This window comes from Chelonia mydas, chromosome 1, assembly GCF_015237465.2.
Source record: "Chelonia mydas isolate rCheMyd1 chromosome 1, rCheMyd1.pri.v2, whole genome shotgun sequence".
NCBI lineage: Eukaryota > Metazoa > Chordata > Testudines > Cheloniidae > Chelonia > Chelonia mydas.
Genome location: NC_057849.1, coordinates 318,632,546 through 318,651,291, shown reverse-complemented (window position 1 = coordinate 318,651,291; position 18,746 = coordinate 318,632,546). Strand labels below are relative to the sequence as shown.

The following is an 18,746-nucleotide window of genomic DNA, read 5'->3' as shown; positions in this document are numbered from 1 at the left end:
ACTTAAATATGCAATCCTTTTATTTAAAATTTCTCTTGGAAAATAGCAACGTGAAGAACTTACAAAAAGAAGAGAGAAGCTTTTGAAAAAAAGGGAGAAAGTCATCAAGGATGATGGTGGAGAAGCAGACAAAAATGTCCATAACATCAATGAGGAGATGGAGTCACTAACTGCAAATATAGATTACATCAATGATAGTATTTCTGACTGCCAAGCAAACATTATGCAGATGGAGGAAGCAAAGGTAAGTCAAGTGCTAAGGTTTAGTAATAACAACATGTACAACTAGGAAATTGCATTAGCCTTGAGAGTGTTTTATTCTATGGTGAATTTTGCCTTGGTATTTCATGCATTATGCAACCTACTCATTATGTTGTTAAGTTAAAATATGTTGAGGGGATGGTTGATATAGGTAGTGTTTGTACAGTGGGGTTTTCAGATATAAATATTACCTTTGATTATATAATTTAAGGTAACATTGCCGGGCCGTTTAAATGCCAAAGCTGATATGTTCCATTCTGCTGACATTAAATACTATGGTTCTTGTGACAAAAGCTCACAAATTTAAATCCTCCTTCCACAGCTGGCTGTTACAGGACAATCTATTTCACATTCAGAAGACACTCTTTAAGTTGTACTTGATTATTGTCTTATACATGAGTACATAAACATGGAGAAATAGTTTTACTTTGTGTAATGACCCATCCACTCCCAGTCTCTATTCAAGCCTAAATTAATTGTATCCAGTTTGCAAATTAATTCCAATTCAGCAGTCTCTCGTTAATTAGGTTAAAAGAACATATTTCATTGACTATCATTGTTTTTGAAAACCCATCCTGAATCTTTAGAGTTAATATAATTCATATCTTAAAATAGCAGCACTTGTGTCATATGAATAGGATGTAAATTCCCTGACTTTTTTACTGTTGTGCATGTAGGAAGAAGGAGAGACCATGGATTTGTCTGCAGTGATTAATGCCTGCACGCTAACAGAAGCGCGATATCTTCTTGATCACTTCCTCACAATGGGCATTAATAAGGTAACACAGGGAGTAAAATATAGTGTGCTTTCTGGTGAAGCCTTTTGAATTGTATTTTACAGGTATTTGCATGTTGGATCTATAACACTTTGACTAAAACATAAAAAACATATTTCAGGATGAAGTGTGCAAAAAATACTGCCAAATTATGAAATTCTGCATATTCAACTGTGCTGCCATATCACAAATTGTTTCCAGGGAAAAGAGCTGTAGTTTATTCTCTGCCTCCTGCCTCACGCAAAAAAACCAAGTGTTATCATCAGTCACTTTAAAGAAATAAGACAATTAGGAAACACACTACTAAGACCTATCCAGGACATTTTTTTCAAAAATCGGTGTCTATGGCTAAGCTCCTAACTCCTTATTAAGACTCTTAAATAAGTGTGCTGATTTTCAAAACAACTGAGCACCCTGCAGCTCTCAGTGACTTCAAAGGATGGTGCTGGGTGGTCAGAACTTCTGAAAACGAGAGCAGTTTTAAGGATCCTAACTTTAAGCAACTATTTCTTAGAACTGTAACTTAGCTTTTTTAAATAACAAAACTGGAGTTACTTATTGCTCTCTGGCTATATTCCATCCATATAACATACACATTTGATAAGACTTGTGGTTTTGAACATAGCAAGATGACTTTTTTTCTTAATGTCTGGAATCCAGTGAATAATGACTTCAAAGTGAGTGAGGTCACTACATATTTGGTATTTTATAATCTATATTTAATAGCTACAGGTATATCTGCTTCCCCTCTTACATATCAGAGGTGTATCTAGAACATCAAATATCAATTGATATCTACTTCTTCTTCTTTGAGTAGTGTCCCTATTGGTGCTCCACTGTAGGTGTACGTGTGCCCCTGCACCTCTAATGGGAGATTTTTGGTAGCAGTGTCCATTGATCCCGCACATACGCTCTCCCTCCCTCATGGTCTGCCTCGAGGCTATCCAGCACTGTGCAAGCAAAACCCCCTGTCACACTGCACCCCATATTCTTCACAGTGATCTTATTATGGTGTATTTTATTCAAGACAGATCGTGTGAGGTGTCATTGGAAAAGTTATGATTTGCTGAATATGATTATCCTATTTGTATGCATGTATCATTTTTGTATCTGAAGTTATGACTATTGACTAGCAGAAATGGGCTTATTCTGGAAAACACCCACAGCCAACTTTTCAGGTACAACAATGAAGAAGCCAGATGGGGCTGATGGCCCATTAGCAAAGGCAAAGGACTGTGGCATAGCTTAACCTTCCTGTGGGCATTTTGGCCAGCCTGTAAGCAATGGCCGCTGAAACTCTACAAGGTCATGTGACCAGACCACATGTCTCTGGACTCAGTATTGGGATGTCAGTATTTTTCTACAAACCGGTCTGGGCACCAAGTTTTGAAACAAAGGATTCCTGCCATATACTAAAGCTATCATAGAATCATAGAATATCAGGGTTGGAAGGGACCTCAGGAGGTCATCTAGTCCAACCCCCTGCTCAAAGCAGGACCAATCCCCAATCAAATCATCCCAGCCAGGGCTTTGTCAAGCCTGACCTTAAAAACTTCCAAGGAAGGAGATTCTACCACCTCCCTAGGTAACGCATTCCAGTGTTTCACCACCCTCCTAGTGAAAAAGTTTTTCCTAATATCCAACCTAAACCTCCCCCACTGCAACTTGAGACCATTACTCCTTGTCCTGTCCTCTTCTACCACTGAGAATAGTCTAGAACCATCCTCTTTGGAACCACCTCTCAGGTAGTTGAAAGCAGCTATCAAATCCCCCCTCATTTTTCTCTTCTGCAGACTAAACAATCCGAGTTTCCTCAGCCTCTCCTCATAGGTCATGTGTTCCAGACCCCTAATCATTTTTGTTGCCCTTCGCTGGACTCTCTCCAATTTATCCACGTCCTTCTTGTAGTGTGGGGCCCAAAACTGGACACAGTACTCCAGATGAGGCCTCACCAATGTCGAATAGAGGGGAACAATCACGTCCCTCGATCTGCTCGCTATGCCCCTACTTATACATCCCAAAATGCCATTGGCCTTCTTGGCGACAAGGGCACACTGCTGACTCAAAAGGGCACACTGCTGACTATATAAGGCAGGGAGTGACATCACCTGTGGTTCTTGACTCTCCACACAAGAAGACACCTGGAAACGCTCAAGGAATAAATACTGAACTGAGGGAAGAGCTAGACCCAGTCTAAAGGGATTTCTAGCCTGTGTATTAAAGACCTGGGGAATCCAAGCTGTAAAACAAGTGCAGCTTGTCCCATAAGAATCTGCAGCCCGCCTGTATCATCAGCCAGGGTGAGGATTTGGCTAGTTCATATCCTATCTTTCTAGTATCTTAGACTTAGTTTACGTTTTGTTTATTTACTAGGTAATCTGCTTTCATCTGATTGCTATCACTTACAATCATTTAAAATCTATCTTTTCTGGTTAATAAACTTATTTTATGTTTTAATCCAAACCAGTGAGCTTTGACTGGAGTGCTTGGGGAAAATCTCTGCTTGGTTACCACAAGTGTGCATTGCCCTCTTCACATTGAGGGAGATGTGGACTGGGTATTAAACCTATGTACTGTCCCGATTTGAGCAAGGTAGTACGGTACTGCTCTGGGGTTGTAGGATAGGAAGCTGGTGGTTAGAAAGCCTGGGTGTAACTACAGCTGGGTTGTCCCTACCTGTGTGAATGCTAGTGAAAGCGCAGGTTGGAGGGCATTGCAGCTTGTCACAGCAGCACAGTGTGAGAGGGAGCCTTGGCTGGTGGGTCAGAGGGCTCAGTGGTACCCCAGTTCCAGATGGCCCCCCGGGGGGAACAGGTCATACCCCCGCCCTCAGTTCTTTCTCAACCGCCTTTGGCCTTGAACAGAGCAAGCAGTTGTCCCTTCCTTATCTGTGTCATTAGCATAAGTAGTAGTTGCTTTTGTTTATTTTGTTCTCCTTAATAGTGTTTCCTTTCTTTACTCCATTGGGATTAAAGGAGAAAAAAGAAAAAGAAAGGAAAAAAGAATTTAGTTTGTTTCCTGCCCAGTCTCTGGGAATTTCTACTCTCCCCCACCCCATCAGGTGTTTAGAAGAATCTAAGTTTTTTCAGTTTAAAAAAAAAAAAGAGGAAGAGGAGGAGGAAAGAAGACCTTTCTTCTGCATTCCTCACTGCTAGAAGATGATAGTCCCCAGCCCAGTGGTATGCCCGGCTCTCCTGGCTCCAAGAGGTGCCTCTGCTGCAAGGAGTTGATTCTTGTAATGGCGAGACACTCTCACTGTGTCTGGTGCTTGGGAGAGTCCCACAGAAGTGCTTCCCCTGCCACAGCTAAAACGGTAGGAACTGGGAGCTGAAGTGAAAACTTCTCCTTATGGAGAAGGCATTTCAGTCTCCAGGGGATTCCGGTACTGACCCCGGATCATCTCTGGAGCCTTTAAGTTCAAAGGGAATAGAGTCGTGAAAAAAACCAGCATAGGCCCCCTGTAAAAAGGGCGCTGAGTCATTGTTCAGCCAGAAGGGTTCCCCAGTGCTGCCACCTTGGTACCATGGCACCAGAAAACATTCCCCAGTTCTGCCACCTGTTTTTTGGCAGGCGAGTTGTTGGCCAGCCAAAGGGGTTCCCCAGTGTGGCCACCTCGGTACTGACAGCATTGTTAGCTCTGAAGCCTGGTACCCAGAAGGGGGCCTCTGCTATGAACTTGGCTGCACCGCCTAAAGAAGCCACGGGCTCAGGCTCTGAGGCAATAGTACCGCCCTCTATGGAGAGAGACAATTACCATACTGTCTCTAAAAGAGCAGTACAGAGAAAACTTTGGTACCAGGTGCAACAAAACTTCAATCTAGGGAATGATCTGCACCTTCTTAACCATTGGTACTGACAACATAACACGGACACTCCTCAGCAGTACCAAGTGAGCCTACGGCACCACATGAGCTCTGGTACTCTGGAGATCTGTGGCCCCGATACCCAGGGAAAGACAATTACTGTACCGTCTCTAAAAGAACAGCACCAAGAAAACTTTTGGTACCGGGTGCATCAAATCACTCATCTAGGGAGTGTTCTGCACCTTTTCAACCATCAGTACGACAAAGTACCACGGACACTCCTCTGTGGTACCAAGTGAGCCCACAGTACACATGAGCTCCGGTACCCTGGAGACCTGATGGTTGGGGATCACCAATCCCCAATACTTTGGAATCTCTCTCGGCATGGGCTGTGTACCACCCATACTCCAGTCAGCACTGCCCTTACCCAGTGACGAGTCTCACAGTGGCCAGGAGGAGGTCATTTCCCTGGCCCCTCATTGTGGGCCACCATCACAATACAAGCATCCTCTTCAATTCCATTGAGCCATCCCATGATCATGGTACAAGCCCCCTGAGGTAACCCCACCACCTATGCCCTCCCCCTCCCATGTCAGTATGGCGATCCTTGGGCAACGTACACATCCCACACATTGCGACCATCCAGTGTCTCTCAGCGAGAGTCCACCATATGGTCTCCTGCAGCCTGGCTGTCCAGAGCCTATGAGCCAGGGGAGGGAGGAAGGTTTGTCAGAACAGGAAGAAGGGCTCAAAGGGGAAGCTACGCATCCAGCAAACTTCTCCTCATCTCTGTCACATGAGGCTGTAATGCCTCCCCCCACCCCATTACTAGGGGATGATTTTAAGAACTTCATGGATCTTACCAAGAAGGTGGCAGATGAGCTGCAGATTCTCCTAAAGGAGGTGGCAGATACACATCACAAGTTGGTGGATATTCTGCACGTCTCCTCCTCATCCAGAATTGCCCTCCCAATTGATGAGGTGATTCTAGATCCGACCAAAGTCATCTGGCAGACACCAGCCTCCATCACACCAACCAGCAAGAGAGCAAAAAAAAAAAAAAAAAAAAAAACCCTACATGTCTCCCAAAGAGGCAGACTTCCTGTTTCAACATCTGCAGCCCAACTCCATTATAGTGGATGTGGTTAATGGATGAAGCAAGCAACATCATGCCCAGTCGACCCCATACGATTGGGCTTGGGAGGACAGCGTATTTGTCGGAAACATTACAGTTTAGAGTCATGAATTACCAAACTGTCATGGCCAAGTATAATTTTACAAATTATGGGAAACGCAATGCATTTCTGGAACATTTACTGGAGGCACAAAAGGAGCAGTTTTAGGCCATTCTCAAAGACGGTCAGTTAATAGCCAGACCGGTGCTAGAGACAGCACTGGACATAGCAGATACAGGGACCCGCCCAGTCTCCATGACAGTGGTAATGAGGCGGGCTTCTTGGCTACACCTTTCTGGGTTGCCCAAAGAGCTTCAGAAGGGCCCAAACTCTTCACAGAGAAGACAGATTCTTCTCTCCACACCTTGAAGGATTCCCGGGCCACATTATACTCCCTAGGAATCTACGCTGTGGGACAGAAGAGAAGATATACCTCTTAGCCATAGCACAGGTCACAACCTCCTCAATACCACCATCTCAGCGCTTTTACAAGCTGCACTGTAAGAGGACCAGCGTTCAAAAGTAGAAGCAGTCCGCACCCCAACCCATGACCTCTCAAACCGCCTCTAAGCACTTTTGATGGGTTGGTTGAGGCCCCGAATAATTATACCTTGCACCATTGGCTGCCATTTGCACACCTGTCATGCCCCTTCAGAAGTCACCTGACCCTCTTTCACGGCAGTTGGGAAAATATCATCTCTGAAAGATGGGTCCTGGAGATTATTTCAAAGGGTTACACCATTTAATTCATGTTCCTCCCCCATTCCAACCCTCCTTCCCCATCCCACTGCAGGGACCCTTCTAACAAGAACCTACTTCGTCAGGAAATAGATCATTTGTTATATCTAGAGACCACAGAACCAGTCCCAGTGCAACTCAGGAGCAAGGGGTTTTACTCCAATTATTTCCTGATGACCAAGGTGAAGGGAGGTTGGAGGCCCAATCTAGATCTAAGGGCATTAAACAAATACGGGAAGGCGCAGAGGTTCAAGATGATCATGCTAGCAGCCATTATTCCAGGTCTAGAGCAAGGAGATTGATTTCTGGCCCTTGACCTACACGATGTCTACTTCCAGATCTCTATACAACCATTGTACAGGAGATTCCTACAGTTTACCTTTGGGCAGGACCATTATCCGTACTGACTGCTTCACCCAGGGTATTCTCCCAGGTTCTCTCCATTGTAATGGTGCACTAACACCAGTACAGTGACTGGAGTTTCAGTGCCAACATCAATGCAGTCCAAGCGAGAGCATTCCTCCCCCTGCACAGACTCACCACCCTGGGACGGATGCCTCTCTAATAGGCTAGGGAGCTCACCTACACCACCACAAGGTTCAGGGCAAATGGCCTTCCACAGAAGTGACCCGCCATATCACTCTTTGGGAGCTAAAGGCTGTCAGGAACACCTGTGCACGCTTTTTGCCGTTCATCAAGAACGTGCACACAAAGGTCATGATGGACAATATGACACATATATTTTACATAAATTGCCAAGGGGGTGGCCAGATCTCCCTCCCTCTGCACAGAAGCACTCAAACTCTGGAGTTGGTGCATCCATCATGATGTGCTCATCTCAGCTGTCTATCTACCAGGGATACAAAAGGTGACAGCCGAGAGTCTGTTGGAATTTTTCTCACAACCACAAATGGGAACTGAACTCAGAGGTGCTCTGAGATACATGCACCCTTTGGGGAACCCTGACTAAGGATCTTTTCGCTACTTATTGGAACAAGAAATGTCCTCATTACTGCTCCAGGGCCAGCCTGGGGAAACATTCACTGGGAGACGCTCTTATCCTCCCATGGGACGGGGACCTCTTGTGTGCCTTTTCCCAGTTTCCGCTTCTATCCAAGGTCCTGTTGAAAATTCAGCGAGACAAAGCAAGAATTATTCTGATTGCCCCTCCTGACCAGCACAAGTCTGGTTCCCTTACCTGACACAGATGGCAATATGTTCTCCAGTTCCTCTTCAGCCCATTCCTTACCTGCTCTCTCAAAACAATGGGCTGATCCTTCACCCCCACCTGCGGGTCCTCCACCTCCAGTCTTGGCTCTTTCTTAGTTCTAAGGCTTAGTGGCAGAATGCTCTGAAAAGCTGAAAGATGTGTTGCTACACAGCCATAAGTTGACCACTCGACATATTTACCTACAAAATGGAAATTATTCCAAGTTTGTCATTCTAAACACATAGCCCCAACCTCCTCTTCCCTCCCTCTGATTTTACACTGCATTTTAGACCTCAAGATGTCAAAACTCTTACTCAGCTCCCTTAAGGTACATCTAGTGGCAAAAACTGCTGTCTCCCGCCAGGTAGACAGAACTCGGTGTTCGCTCACCCTCTGATGCATAGATTCCTTAAGGGCATTGGGAATCTCTTCCCTGCTCCCGAGCCTAGAATCTTAACCTAGTTCTCAGGGCTTTGATTAGACCTCCCTTTGAGTCCATGGGAATCTGTTCTCTCTTACACCTGTCCATGAAGACAGCGTTTCTAATTGCCATCACCTCAGCTACACATATAGGAGAAATAGTGGCCTTGATGGCACACCCACCATTCATGGTCTTTTTTAAAGATAAAGTAACTAAAGTAAAGGACATATCCCAAGTTGCTCCCTACTTTCTCTGCACTTTCCATGTGAATCAACAGATCCATCTCCCTGCTTTTTTTCCCCCAAAACCACATTGTGAGAACAGGGGGACGATTCTGTATATGCTAGATGTTAGAAGAACACTAGCATTCTATTTGGACAGGACTAAGGACTTCAGGAAATCCCCTAAGCTCTTCCTTTCACTCACAGAAAGATCCAAAGGCTCTATGATATCTGCTTAAAGACTATCCAAATGGGTCTCTGGTTACATTAATCACTGTTATCAAGGGCACAACCTGCTGCCTCTGACCTCATGGTGTGCGTATGGACTCTGGACAGTTTCTACCTTGGTCACATGCCTTAAAAATATCCCTATCTCAGCATTCTGTAGACGAGCAACTTGGGCCTCTTCCCACACTTTTGGAGAACATTATGCAGTCACTGGAGATTCGGCCTCCAACATGATCTTCGACTCCACAGTACTCTCTGTAGTAACAGACTCCACTCCAGAGTCCTAGCCTTCTGTGGTGGGTACTGGTCAGGAGTCACCTACAGTGGAGCACCCATAAGGACACGACTCAAAGGAGAAGAGGAAGTTACTCACCTTGTGCAGTAACGATGATTCTTCGAGATGTGTGTCCCTACAGATGCACCACAACCTGCTCTCCTCCCCTCTACTTCAGAGTTCTCCATAGGGCTCTGCAGCAGTGAAGGAACTGAAGGGGGAGAGTTCATCCACACAGTGCTACATAGCCTCGAGGCAGACCACGAGGGAGGGAGAGCTCATGTGCAGACTCCACGGACACTGCTACCAAAAAGCTCTGATTAGAGGCACAGGGGCGCACATACACCTACAGTGGAGCACCCGTAGGGGGACACGTCTCAAAGAACCATTGTTACTGCACATTGTTACTGGTTAACTTCCTCTTTTTGTAATTATAAAAAGGCCAAAATTGTGTGAGGCCCTTTGCTCCTCCTCCTGTTAGATGATTAACATACAGCAGAGCCAAAGTTTTTGCATACTTCCTCCCTTGCTTGTTTTTCGTTTTGTTTTGTTAGTTAGTTATTTCCCTTGTCACACAAAGGCCGGTTATGGCAGAACCTGTTGATTTATTTTTTTAAAAAAGTATTCATTACAAAGAGGTAAAGGTTTACCAGCATCCTCTTGGGGAAACAGAATTGAAAGAGTGGCCTGAAAACTTTTAAAATTTGGGAAACTGGATTTCCTGATGTATCTGCTTGTAGTTTTATAATTCTTTCCTGCAACCTACTTCACGACAGGCTGTCAAATGTATCTATGTAGTTCCTCTTGTCCTTGAAAAATACACTCAAGAAGATGTTTTATTGATGCGCCTTTTAACTATTTAGTTTCCTCCATTTGGAAAACGTTTGCTGCAAGTTTTCCATTTTGGGCAATACTTTCTCAAACTAAATAAGCCTCACAAGTCAACACATCTGTGGAATTGATCCTAAAATGGATTCTTGCGTAGGTTAGGTCCTGAGAGCTTTCCAGAGAAAACTGAATGTTCATGTAATGATCCTGGAAGTTTATAGTTTTGTTTTTTGTTTTATAGGTAACATAACAGGCAATAGATAAGAGGACTGCGTTATGGAAAAATTAAAGCCCAAGTTTGCGTGCACTTTGCTTGTACTTCATTCGGTGCAAAAATCCTGTCTGCTTGGGGATGAACCCAATTTATACATTTGGCTTATGCCTAAATTGGGCACCTACTTGTGCGTGTGCATGCTGGAAAGTTTAACCCTGAGGAAAGAAGGTGAAACAGAAAAGCAGACAGAGGATGCCCAAAAAAGTTTGGCCACTAGTTACCTTTTAATCCATTGAAAATATGAGGAGATGCAGCAGATTCAAATTGACCATTAAATTGCAGAAATCAAAACAACATGTAAGATTTCTCATTTACTGACGACTTCTCAGAATGTTTTTAAAGTACTTGTCATTTTTCTTATAGGGTCTCCAAGCAGCTCAGAAGGAGGCTCAAATTAAAGTTCTTGAAGGACGCCTTAAGCAAACAGAAATTACAAGTTCTACTCAAAATCAGCTGCTATTTCATATGCTGAAAGAGAAGGCAGAATTAAATCCCGAACTTGATGCTTTGCTGGGTCATGCTTTGCAAGGTAATTTAGGCGTGTTATAAAGGGGTGGTACACTGCATGTCAGGTTTGCTTTTCATGCATGATGTACTAGATATTTTAGGTCATTACTTTTCTGAATAGATGCTGTATTTTAACATCTTACATTTAAAAATATACTCCACACTTGACGTGCATGCAAACCATTTTGAAAGTGTAATTGGGGTGACCAGACGTCCTGATATTAAGGGCTTTATGTTATATAGGCAACTTTAGCCCTCCCCCCCCCATGGTGTCCCGATTTTTCACATTTGCTGTCTGGTCACCCTAACTGTAATGTCCATGCAGCAGGGAAATGCAGGAAATAAGGAAGTTTTGATCGCCACAATTTTTTTAACTCAAAATGTACTGCCTATTGTTTCTACAAAAATTAATATTGACAATTTGGTATTATTTAAACTTCTAAACATTAAATTCTAAATATTTGTCCCCCTTCTCTCTTCATATATTTGTACTTTTTGAAGGAGGTGCTAAATGTCTGCTACAGCATCTATTCTGCTTTCTCTTAGGTGAAACTATGAATAATATAGTTTAATGTGGGATTTTTTGTAATGGATCTGTTTTGATTGGAGTGTTGCTTTTTGTTTCCTTGTTGCTGTTATTTACACAGACCTAGATAGCATACCACTGGGTAAGTATGTTTAGCTTCCTGTGTACTGTACAGCTGCATGAGTTACTAATTGTTCATGTACACTAACTGGTGCATCCTAGAATTTGTGAGCGTGTGAACAGTTTGCATGTACTATTTCATATACATACTCATTACCACACAAGCTTAAAAAACATTCTTTCCTTTAGTGACACCACTTAAAAACACTCGTAAGTACTCAAGCCCACATTAAGAAGTGAGTGCAGCAAATACAGTTGTAGATAAAACTTGTTCCTAATTTACTTGTTAAAGAGCCTACAGTATGTTTATATATATATCTCTCTCTCTCTGTCTCTCTCTCAATGGGGTATTTCATCACATTTTATTATTGCTGTAGCTGTGACAAATAACATTTGTATTTGACATTAAAAATAACTCTTAACATGCAATTAATTTTTAACCTTTTGCAGATAATTATCTTCAAACTTAAATGCTTTACAGAACGTGTATAATGCACGCTGTATAACGGACTATTTTACACTCTTATTCAAGGCTTAATTTATTTTAATCATTTTATGGAGTCAGTATATATTTTGTCACTTTAAAATTATTAGCAAGGTAGGGAATACAAATTTAAAAAATCCTCCAAAACACCACATTATTTTGGTTGCTCTCTATGAATACATCAGAAATACCTCAGGTTTCACAAAATCTGCAATTCTTTCTGTATAGTTTTGCAAAGTTTCTAACCACATTGAACTGTCTTATACTAATTTGCATATAAGTCAGATAACTTTCAGGGATAGGGTTTTATTTAACCCAGTGATACTTCATAGAAGATTTTGCATTTAAGGAGGCAGATGCCCCATTCATTATGAAGGTCTGTTGGTTTAAACCGTCATAGCTTTGTTGGCTTCATTGGCACTGAGATAATTTTACATCAGCTGAAGATCCATCTCAAAATATGTTGTTGCATCAAGCTAGTATTCATTCAGGAATGATGTCAAAGGTTATCAAAGGTTATAGCTTGGATAAAATAGAAACTTGATCATGTAATGTTAATAACTTTTTATATACTTCAATAATAAGTGTAAGCTTATTAAGTCAATTTGAATTAGAATAACATTTCTCCAACCTGCAGTCAATGTTATAGTTTCTTCAGCTTTGGATATATTTTTATTCTGTCAAATTAAGTCAGGCACTTCTTAGGGGTATTCAAAATCAAAATAGATATAGAGATATTCTGCAAGTATTTTCACAGTGCCTTTCATCTGATAATCTCAGAACACTTTGCAAGCATGAACTGTCCTGCAACACTCCTGTGAAGTAGATTAGCTGTAGTATTTTCACTTTGCAATGAGGAAACTGAGTCATGGTGAGGTTAAGGCATCTGCCCAAGACCTGACAAGTGAGGAAAATTTTTCTTCTTTGAGTAGTGTCTCTATGGGTGCTACACTGTAGGTGTGCTTGCATCCTTGCGCTGCTGATCGGGAACTTCTGTAGCAGTCTCTGTTGGGCCTGCACACGCATTGTCTCTACTCATGCTGAGCCACGGTACTAGCCAGTGTGCGCGGGCTAACCTTCCTCAGTTCCTTGTCTACCATCCCTGGCTAGAGAAGGAGGCATTAGCAGTCCATTAAGACTATCGTCTTAATCTACATACTTATAGTTAGTCTCCTAGTTATAGTTTTTCCCCTTTCTTTATTTTATCCTTAATAATAATAAAAAAAAAAGTCTATTTTTTCTTCCTGCCTTTTCTCCCCTATCGTGGACCCTTTCCCCCATCTGGGTATGCCTGGTTCTTTGGGCTTCAAGAAATGCCTTACTTGGAAAGAGGTGATCCCGATCGTGGCTAAGCACTCTCAGTGCATTCACTGCCTCAGAGAAGGCCACGTACAACAGAAGTGTGGTTTTTGCCAACAACTCCAGCCAAGATCCCGCAAAGACGGAGCTCCTCCAGAAGATTATCTTCATGGAGGCAGCTCTCCGACCCAAGTCACATGGTAGATGTGAGTCTTTCCCACAGCCTTCTAGATCTAAGGGCTGCAGGTCGAAGAAGCAGGCTGCAGACTCTTCTCTCAACTCATCTAAGAAGAGAGCGGGAAGCCCCTATAGTGAACCCCAAGATCGCGAATCACCATCTCACTTGATATCTTTGACCCTTCCAGCACCAAGGCCATCTCGGTCTGGCACCCATGGCTCACAGAAATCACAGCAAAAGTCGTCTGCCAAGGATGAGGGAGAAGGCATGATGGCTTCGTCTGGAGAGGAGGAGGATATTATCTTTGATTCATTTCCTCTTCAGTACTGGCTTTCTGTTCCTCTCAGTCTCAAGAGTCTCAGTCTCAAGAGGCTCGGTGCAGAGGTCTCAGAACCAAGAGGACCGATGTGGGCTTGTGTACTGGGAGTGTGTTTTTAGAGGAATTCTTACTCCTGTCCTTCAGTGCCAATGACTCGGTGCCCATACCCATTGGGTCCGTAGGCCTGTCAGTGCGGTCAGTCCTGGAAGTGACATCACTTCCCCCCCGGACCCCACACCCCCGTAGGGATGGCCCTGCTCGGTATTTCCTAATACCCAAAAGGAAGGGAGGTTGGAGACCCATACTAGACCTCAGAGCTCTCAGCAAGTTTGTCAAGGCTCAAAAATTCAAGACGATCATTATAGCATTGGAACAGGGAGACTAGTTTTCAGCCCTTGACCTCTACGGTGCCTATTTTTACATCTCAATCCTACTGGCTCACAGATGATTTCTCAGATTCACTCTGGGATACGACCACTACCAATACAGAGTGCTCCTCTTCAGGCTGTCGTCAGCTCCAAGAGTATTTTCCAAGGTTCTCTCAGTGGTGGCCGTTCACTTACACTCTCAAGGGATAAAGATTTGCCTCTTCCTGGACAATTGTCTACCCAGAGCTCGATCTCTCCAGGAGGCTCACCATTCACCAACACTTCAATATATTTGTTTGCAGAACTGGGTCTACAGATCAACACTCAGAACTCAACGCTCACTCCCGTGCAATGCCTGGAATTCCTGGGACCAACCTCGACACATTACAGGCCAAAGCCCTCTTACCTCAGCACAGGTCCCTATGCTTAGTTACACTTATAGACACATTCAAAGCAGCCCACAACTCTTTGGACATATGGCAGCAGGCATAGCAGTGATAGCTCATGCCAGGCTTCACATAAGATGCCGCCCAATGCAGTTCAGCTTCGTTTGCAGACTGAACAATTATAGGTTGGACAGACCCCTGTCACTACCCACCAGGATCAAAAACTCCTTAAACTGGTCGAAGGACCCAGCTAATGTTTGCAAAGGGATCCCCTTCTCACAAACATCACCATCATTGCTCCTCACCACCAACGCATCACACATAGGGAGGGGTGCACACCTAAATGGCCTCACGACACAAGGCAAATAGTCACCCATGGAGATATCTCTCCACATCAATCTCCTTGTGGAATGCCTACACCCGTTTCCTTCCATTGATCACAGGATCACACACAAAGATCCTGACAGACAACATAGCCTGTATGTACTACATCAATTGGCAGGGGGGAGCCAGATCACGCTCCCTATTTGCAGAAGCGATGAGATTATGGAATTGGTGCATCTGACATAATGTTACACTGTCTGTGGTGTATTTGCTGGGTACTCAAGTCTCGATAGCGGACAGTCTCCATCACAAATTTCCACACAATCATGAGTGGAAGATACACCCATCCGTACTTCACGACCTATTTAGATGATAGGAGACACCATCTTCGCCACTCACCTGAACAAGAAGTGTCCACGCTACTGCTCCAGAGCAGGGATGGGACAACACTCTTTAGGTGATGCTCTTCTCCTCCCCTGGGACAGGGACCTTCTCTATGCGTCCCTCCATTTCCCCTACTGTCGAAGGTCCTGCTGAAAATAAAAAGGAACAGAGCTTGGGTCATTCTGATTGCTCCTACTTGGCCGAGACAGACCTGGTACTCTTACCTGTCACAGCTTGCAGCGTGTCTGCTGATCTGTCTCTGAGCCACTCCGCTCCTCCTCTCACAAAAAAAAGGAAATATCCTACATCCCAACTTGGGGATGCTCCGCCTCAAGGCATGGCTTCTGTTTGGTTCCAACACCTAGAAAGCTCCTGTTCAAGAGAGGTACAAGAAATTCGTTATACAATAGAAAGTCCTCGACACGGCACATTTACCTGCAGAAATAGTCCAGGTTTCAGACTTGGTGTATGTCCCAACAGATCTCCCCAGCATCCACAACTCTTCCACATATAGACTATGCTTTAACCCTAAAATGGTCCGGTCTATATCGAAGCTCTCTGAGGGTCCACCTAGCGGCTATTACAGTTTTTCACCAACCTGTAGAGGAGCACTCAGTGCTGTCACATCCAACTACTAAAAGGTTCCTCAAAGGCATATGTGATGGGGTATGCATACCCCGCACTGGGCAAGATAGGATTAACTCTGCATTATGGGCGGTACAAGCCCCACCCTTCAGACCATGCTGGCATACACCAACTACTACCACAGTATAAAAAGGAGCAGCCCAGCTCATTCTAGGCTGATCGCCAAGGAGAGAGGACACTTGGTGGAGGCTCCAGACCAGAAGCTGCTATAGCTGCAGACTGCAAGAGCTCGAGGACCCGGAGCTCAGATTGGTAACCTGCAACCCTCAACGAGCATCCGGGAGCTGGAGTTCCAGAGCGTTAACCCAGCCAGGGAACCCGGAGATCCTGACGGCATAGCGACTGCTACCTCAGTAACCACAGTAGGAAGTGGCCCAGGGAGGCAAGGGGAGTGGTATCTACCACCTGAGCAAAGTCAGCATGTTGCGGTAGGATTCCCTGCTGACTGGGTGATGACTAACCCCATTGCTGACAGGGCCCTGGGCTGGGACCCAGTGGAGAGGGAGGGCCCGGGTCTCCCATCATGGCCACAACCCGCCCCTAGGGAGTGGCCCACTTCCCTGACTCTGGCTGATAGGCCACATGGCCTTGACCCTAAGGGCAGGTACATTGACTCTGGCCGCTAGGCCACACAGCCCTGACCCCAAGGGCCATCATATTGACTCTGGCCTCTAGGCCGTGTTGTTTTCAGCCCGCGGACCGTCTGGCAGACCGTAACCCTAGTGGGGTCACACCCCACCCCAAAGGAGGATGGGGTGTGCATACCTCCCGACAGCATAGTAAACCTCTTCCCTCAACCTCGACTTCTGACTCCACATGGGACCTGAGCCTTGTACTGAAAGGACTGACTAGGCCCCACTTCAAATCCATGGCCACCTGTTCGCTAATATACCTGTCCATGAAAATGGGCTTCCTGGTAGCGATTACCTTGGCCAGGAGAAAAGGAGAGATAGCAGCTCTGATGGCACATCCTTCTTACACGGTATTTTTTCCACACAAGGTTACACTCAGCCCACACCCAAAATTCATCCTTAAGGTAACCTCTCAGTTTCACATGAATCAGTTGATTCATCTTCCAATCTTCTGCCCCAACCCTAACTGAGACAACAAGCAGGGCTATATTGCTTACCCTAGATCTCAGGAGAGCCCTGGCCTTCTACCTAAGGACAGGACAAAGGCCTTCAGGAAGTCCCCTAGGCTTTTTCTCTCCATGGTGGAAAGATCCAAGGGCTCAGCAATATCAGCCCAAAGACTTTCCAAGTGGGTCTCGAATTGTGCTGTCATCTGTAACTGGTGCAAGTCCTGGCCCTCCAGAAAGGGTACTGCTCGGGAGTCACCTACAGTGGAGCACCCGTAGGGACACTACTCGAAGAAGTTACTCACCTTGTGCAGTAACAATGGTTATTCGAGATGTGTCCCCCTATGGGTGCTCTACAACCCACCCATCTCCCCTCTGTTTCACAGTTCTTGTCTTGACTCTGCACTAGAGAAGGAACTGAGGAGGGTTAGCCCGCGCACGCTGGCTGGCCTCAGGGTGCAGCACGAGGAGAGACAGCGCGTGCGTGGGCCCAACAAACACTGCTACTGAAGTTCTCCAATCAGCAGTGCAGGGACACAAGCACACCTACAGTGGAGCACCTGTAGGGGGACACATCATGAAGAACCATTGTTGCTGCAAAAGGCGAGTAATTTCTTCTTCTAGTATTGCATCCAATTGGGAAAAATATTATGGTCTAGAATGACAGGGTGGCTGACACTATTTTCTGATGCCTGAGGGCTCTTGCTTCCCTAAAAAGTCCTGCTTCCACTGATAGCAGTGGTAAAATTCCCATTGACCTCAAGAGGAGCAGGATGAAACCCAAAATAGAACTCCAGCTCCCTTCTTCAGAATAACATTTATCCATATTAGTCCTATGCATAAAGCAAAGTGGAATTGTATTAGTGCATTAAACCTTTCTAAACTTAGAAACAACTTTCTTTTAAAAGACCAAAAAAAAGTCATAATTTAAAAAAAAAAAAGTGGTTTTGTCTCTTATGCTGAGAAAGTCATTCCTCTTCAGGTGTGTATGCGCGCGCACACATACACTGGTCACAGTGATAGATATTATGTAATTAGGTCAACAAGGTCCATCCTGTGCTGTTTTATGCTGCGTGGCAACTAACGAGACAGCTGCACTGCTTGACTTGCCCAATTCATTTTATAAATAGAGAATAAACCATATCCTGAGCTACAAGTACAAAGTGAGAGTGGGTTGTGTGTCCACCACTCTCCTGACGTGTTGTTATAGCTTTGTAAGTCACAATCTGCTTGTACTATATTTTATTGTTTATTATAGGACTTTCTTCCACCTCTCTTCTCCCCTCCCTTTCCCATTCAGACTGGCAATATAGCAACTATTCATGAAATGTTGCTAGAGTGACTAATTTCTGAATCACCACTAGAATTGTTTTTCTCGTTAATGAGATCTGGTCATTCATGAGTATGACTCACAGCCATGAATGAGCTGATCAGTCTTGAGAGAGGAGCAAGGCAAGTGTCATTTCCTCGGAATGAAATATTATGTCTCTCTGTACCCTTGTCAAACTAGTTACATTCTGACAGTTTGTCCTCACCTCCAAGACGTTCTGCTGTTCTTTGTCCATGTGCATCTCTGCTTTCATCTCCTGGTACTCTTCGCCCGCTCCCCTCCCCCGCCCATCTGGTGGGCTGCTCACCTTAATGTTCCCGTTGTCTCCACTCTCTCAGAACTCCACGTCTGATTTCACTATGCCACCTGTCATGGCCTCCCTCCTTTGTGCCTAGCAATCTCACTTCAAATCCTACCTCAAAACCCATTTCATTTGGTTAGTACTACATGCTAGTCTCCACTGAGGGGCTTCCCAAAGTCCTTCGTGGGCTTCGATTATAAAACAAACATAAAAAGGAGTTAATGTAATATGACAACTCAATTGAGTCCACAAACAAAACCTTCTACTGTTTTCCCCCTCTACAGCATT

At 44.6% G+C, this 18,746-nt stretch overlaps 1 protein-coding gene across 14 annotated transcripts in view; it reads left to right on the top strand.

Moving 5' to 3' along the window:
• KIF21A (kinesin family member 21A) overlaps nt 1–18,746 on the top strand; it is a 165,434-nt gene that overhangs the window by 104,657 nt on the left and 42,031 nt on the right. For 8 of the 14 annotated variants that reach the window (XM_037889118.2, XM_037889107.2, XM_037889117.2 and 5 more), the window contains 4 exons: nt 47–244; nt 939–1,040; nt 10,573–10,738; nt 11,364–11,384. In XM_037889118.2, the coding sequence (XP_037745046.1) occupies nt 47–244; nt 939–1,040; nt 10,573–10,738; nt 11,364–11,384 (487 nt within the window). The remainder of the gene's footprint in view (nt 1–46; nt 245–938; nt 1,041–10,572; nt 10,739–11,363; nt 11,385–18,746) is intronic. The other 6 variants (XM_043551328.1, XM_043551317.1, XM_037889113.2 and 3 more) reach the window with 1 other exon arrangement.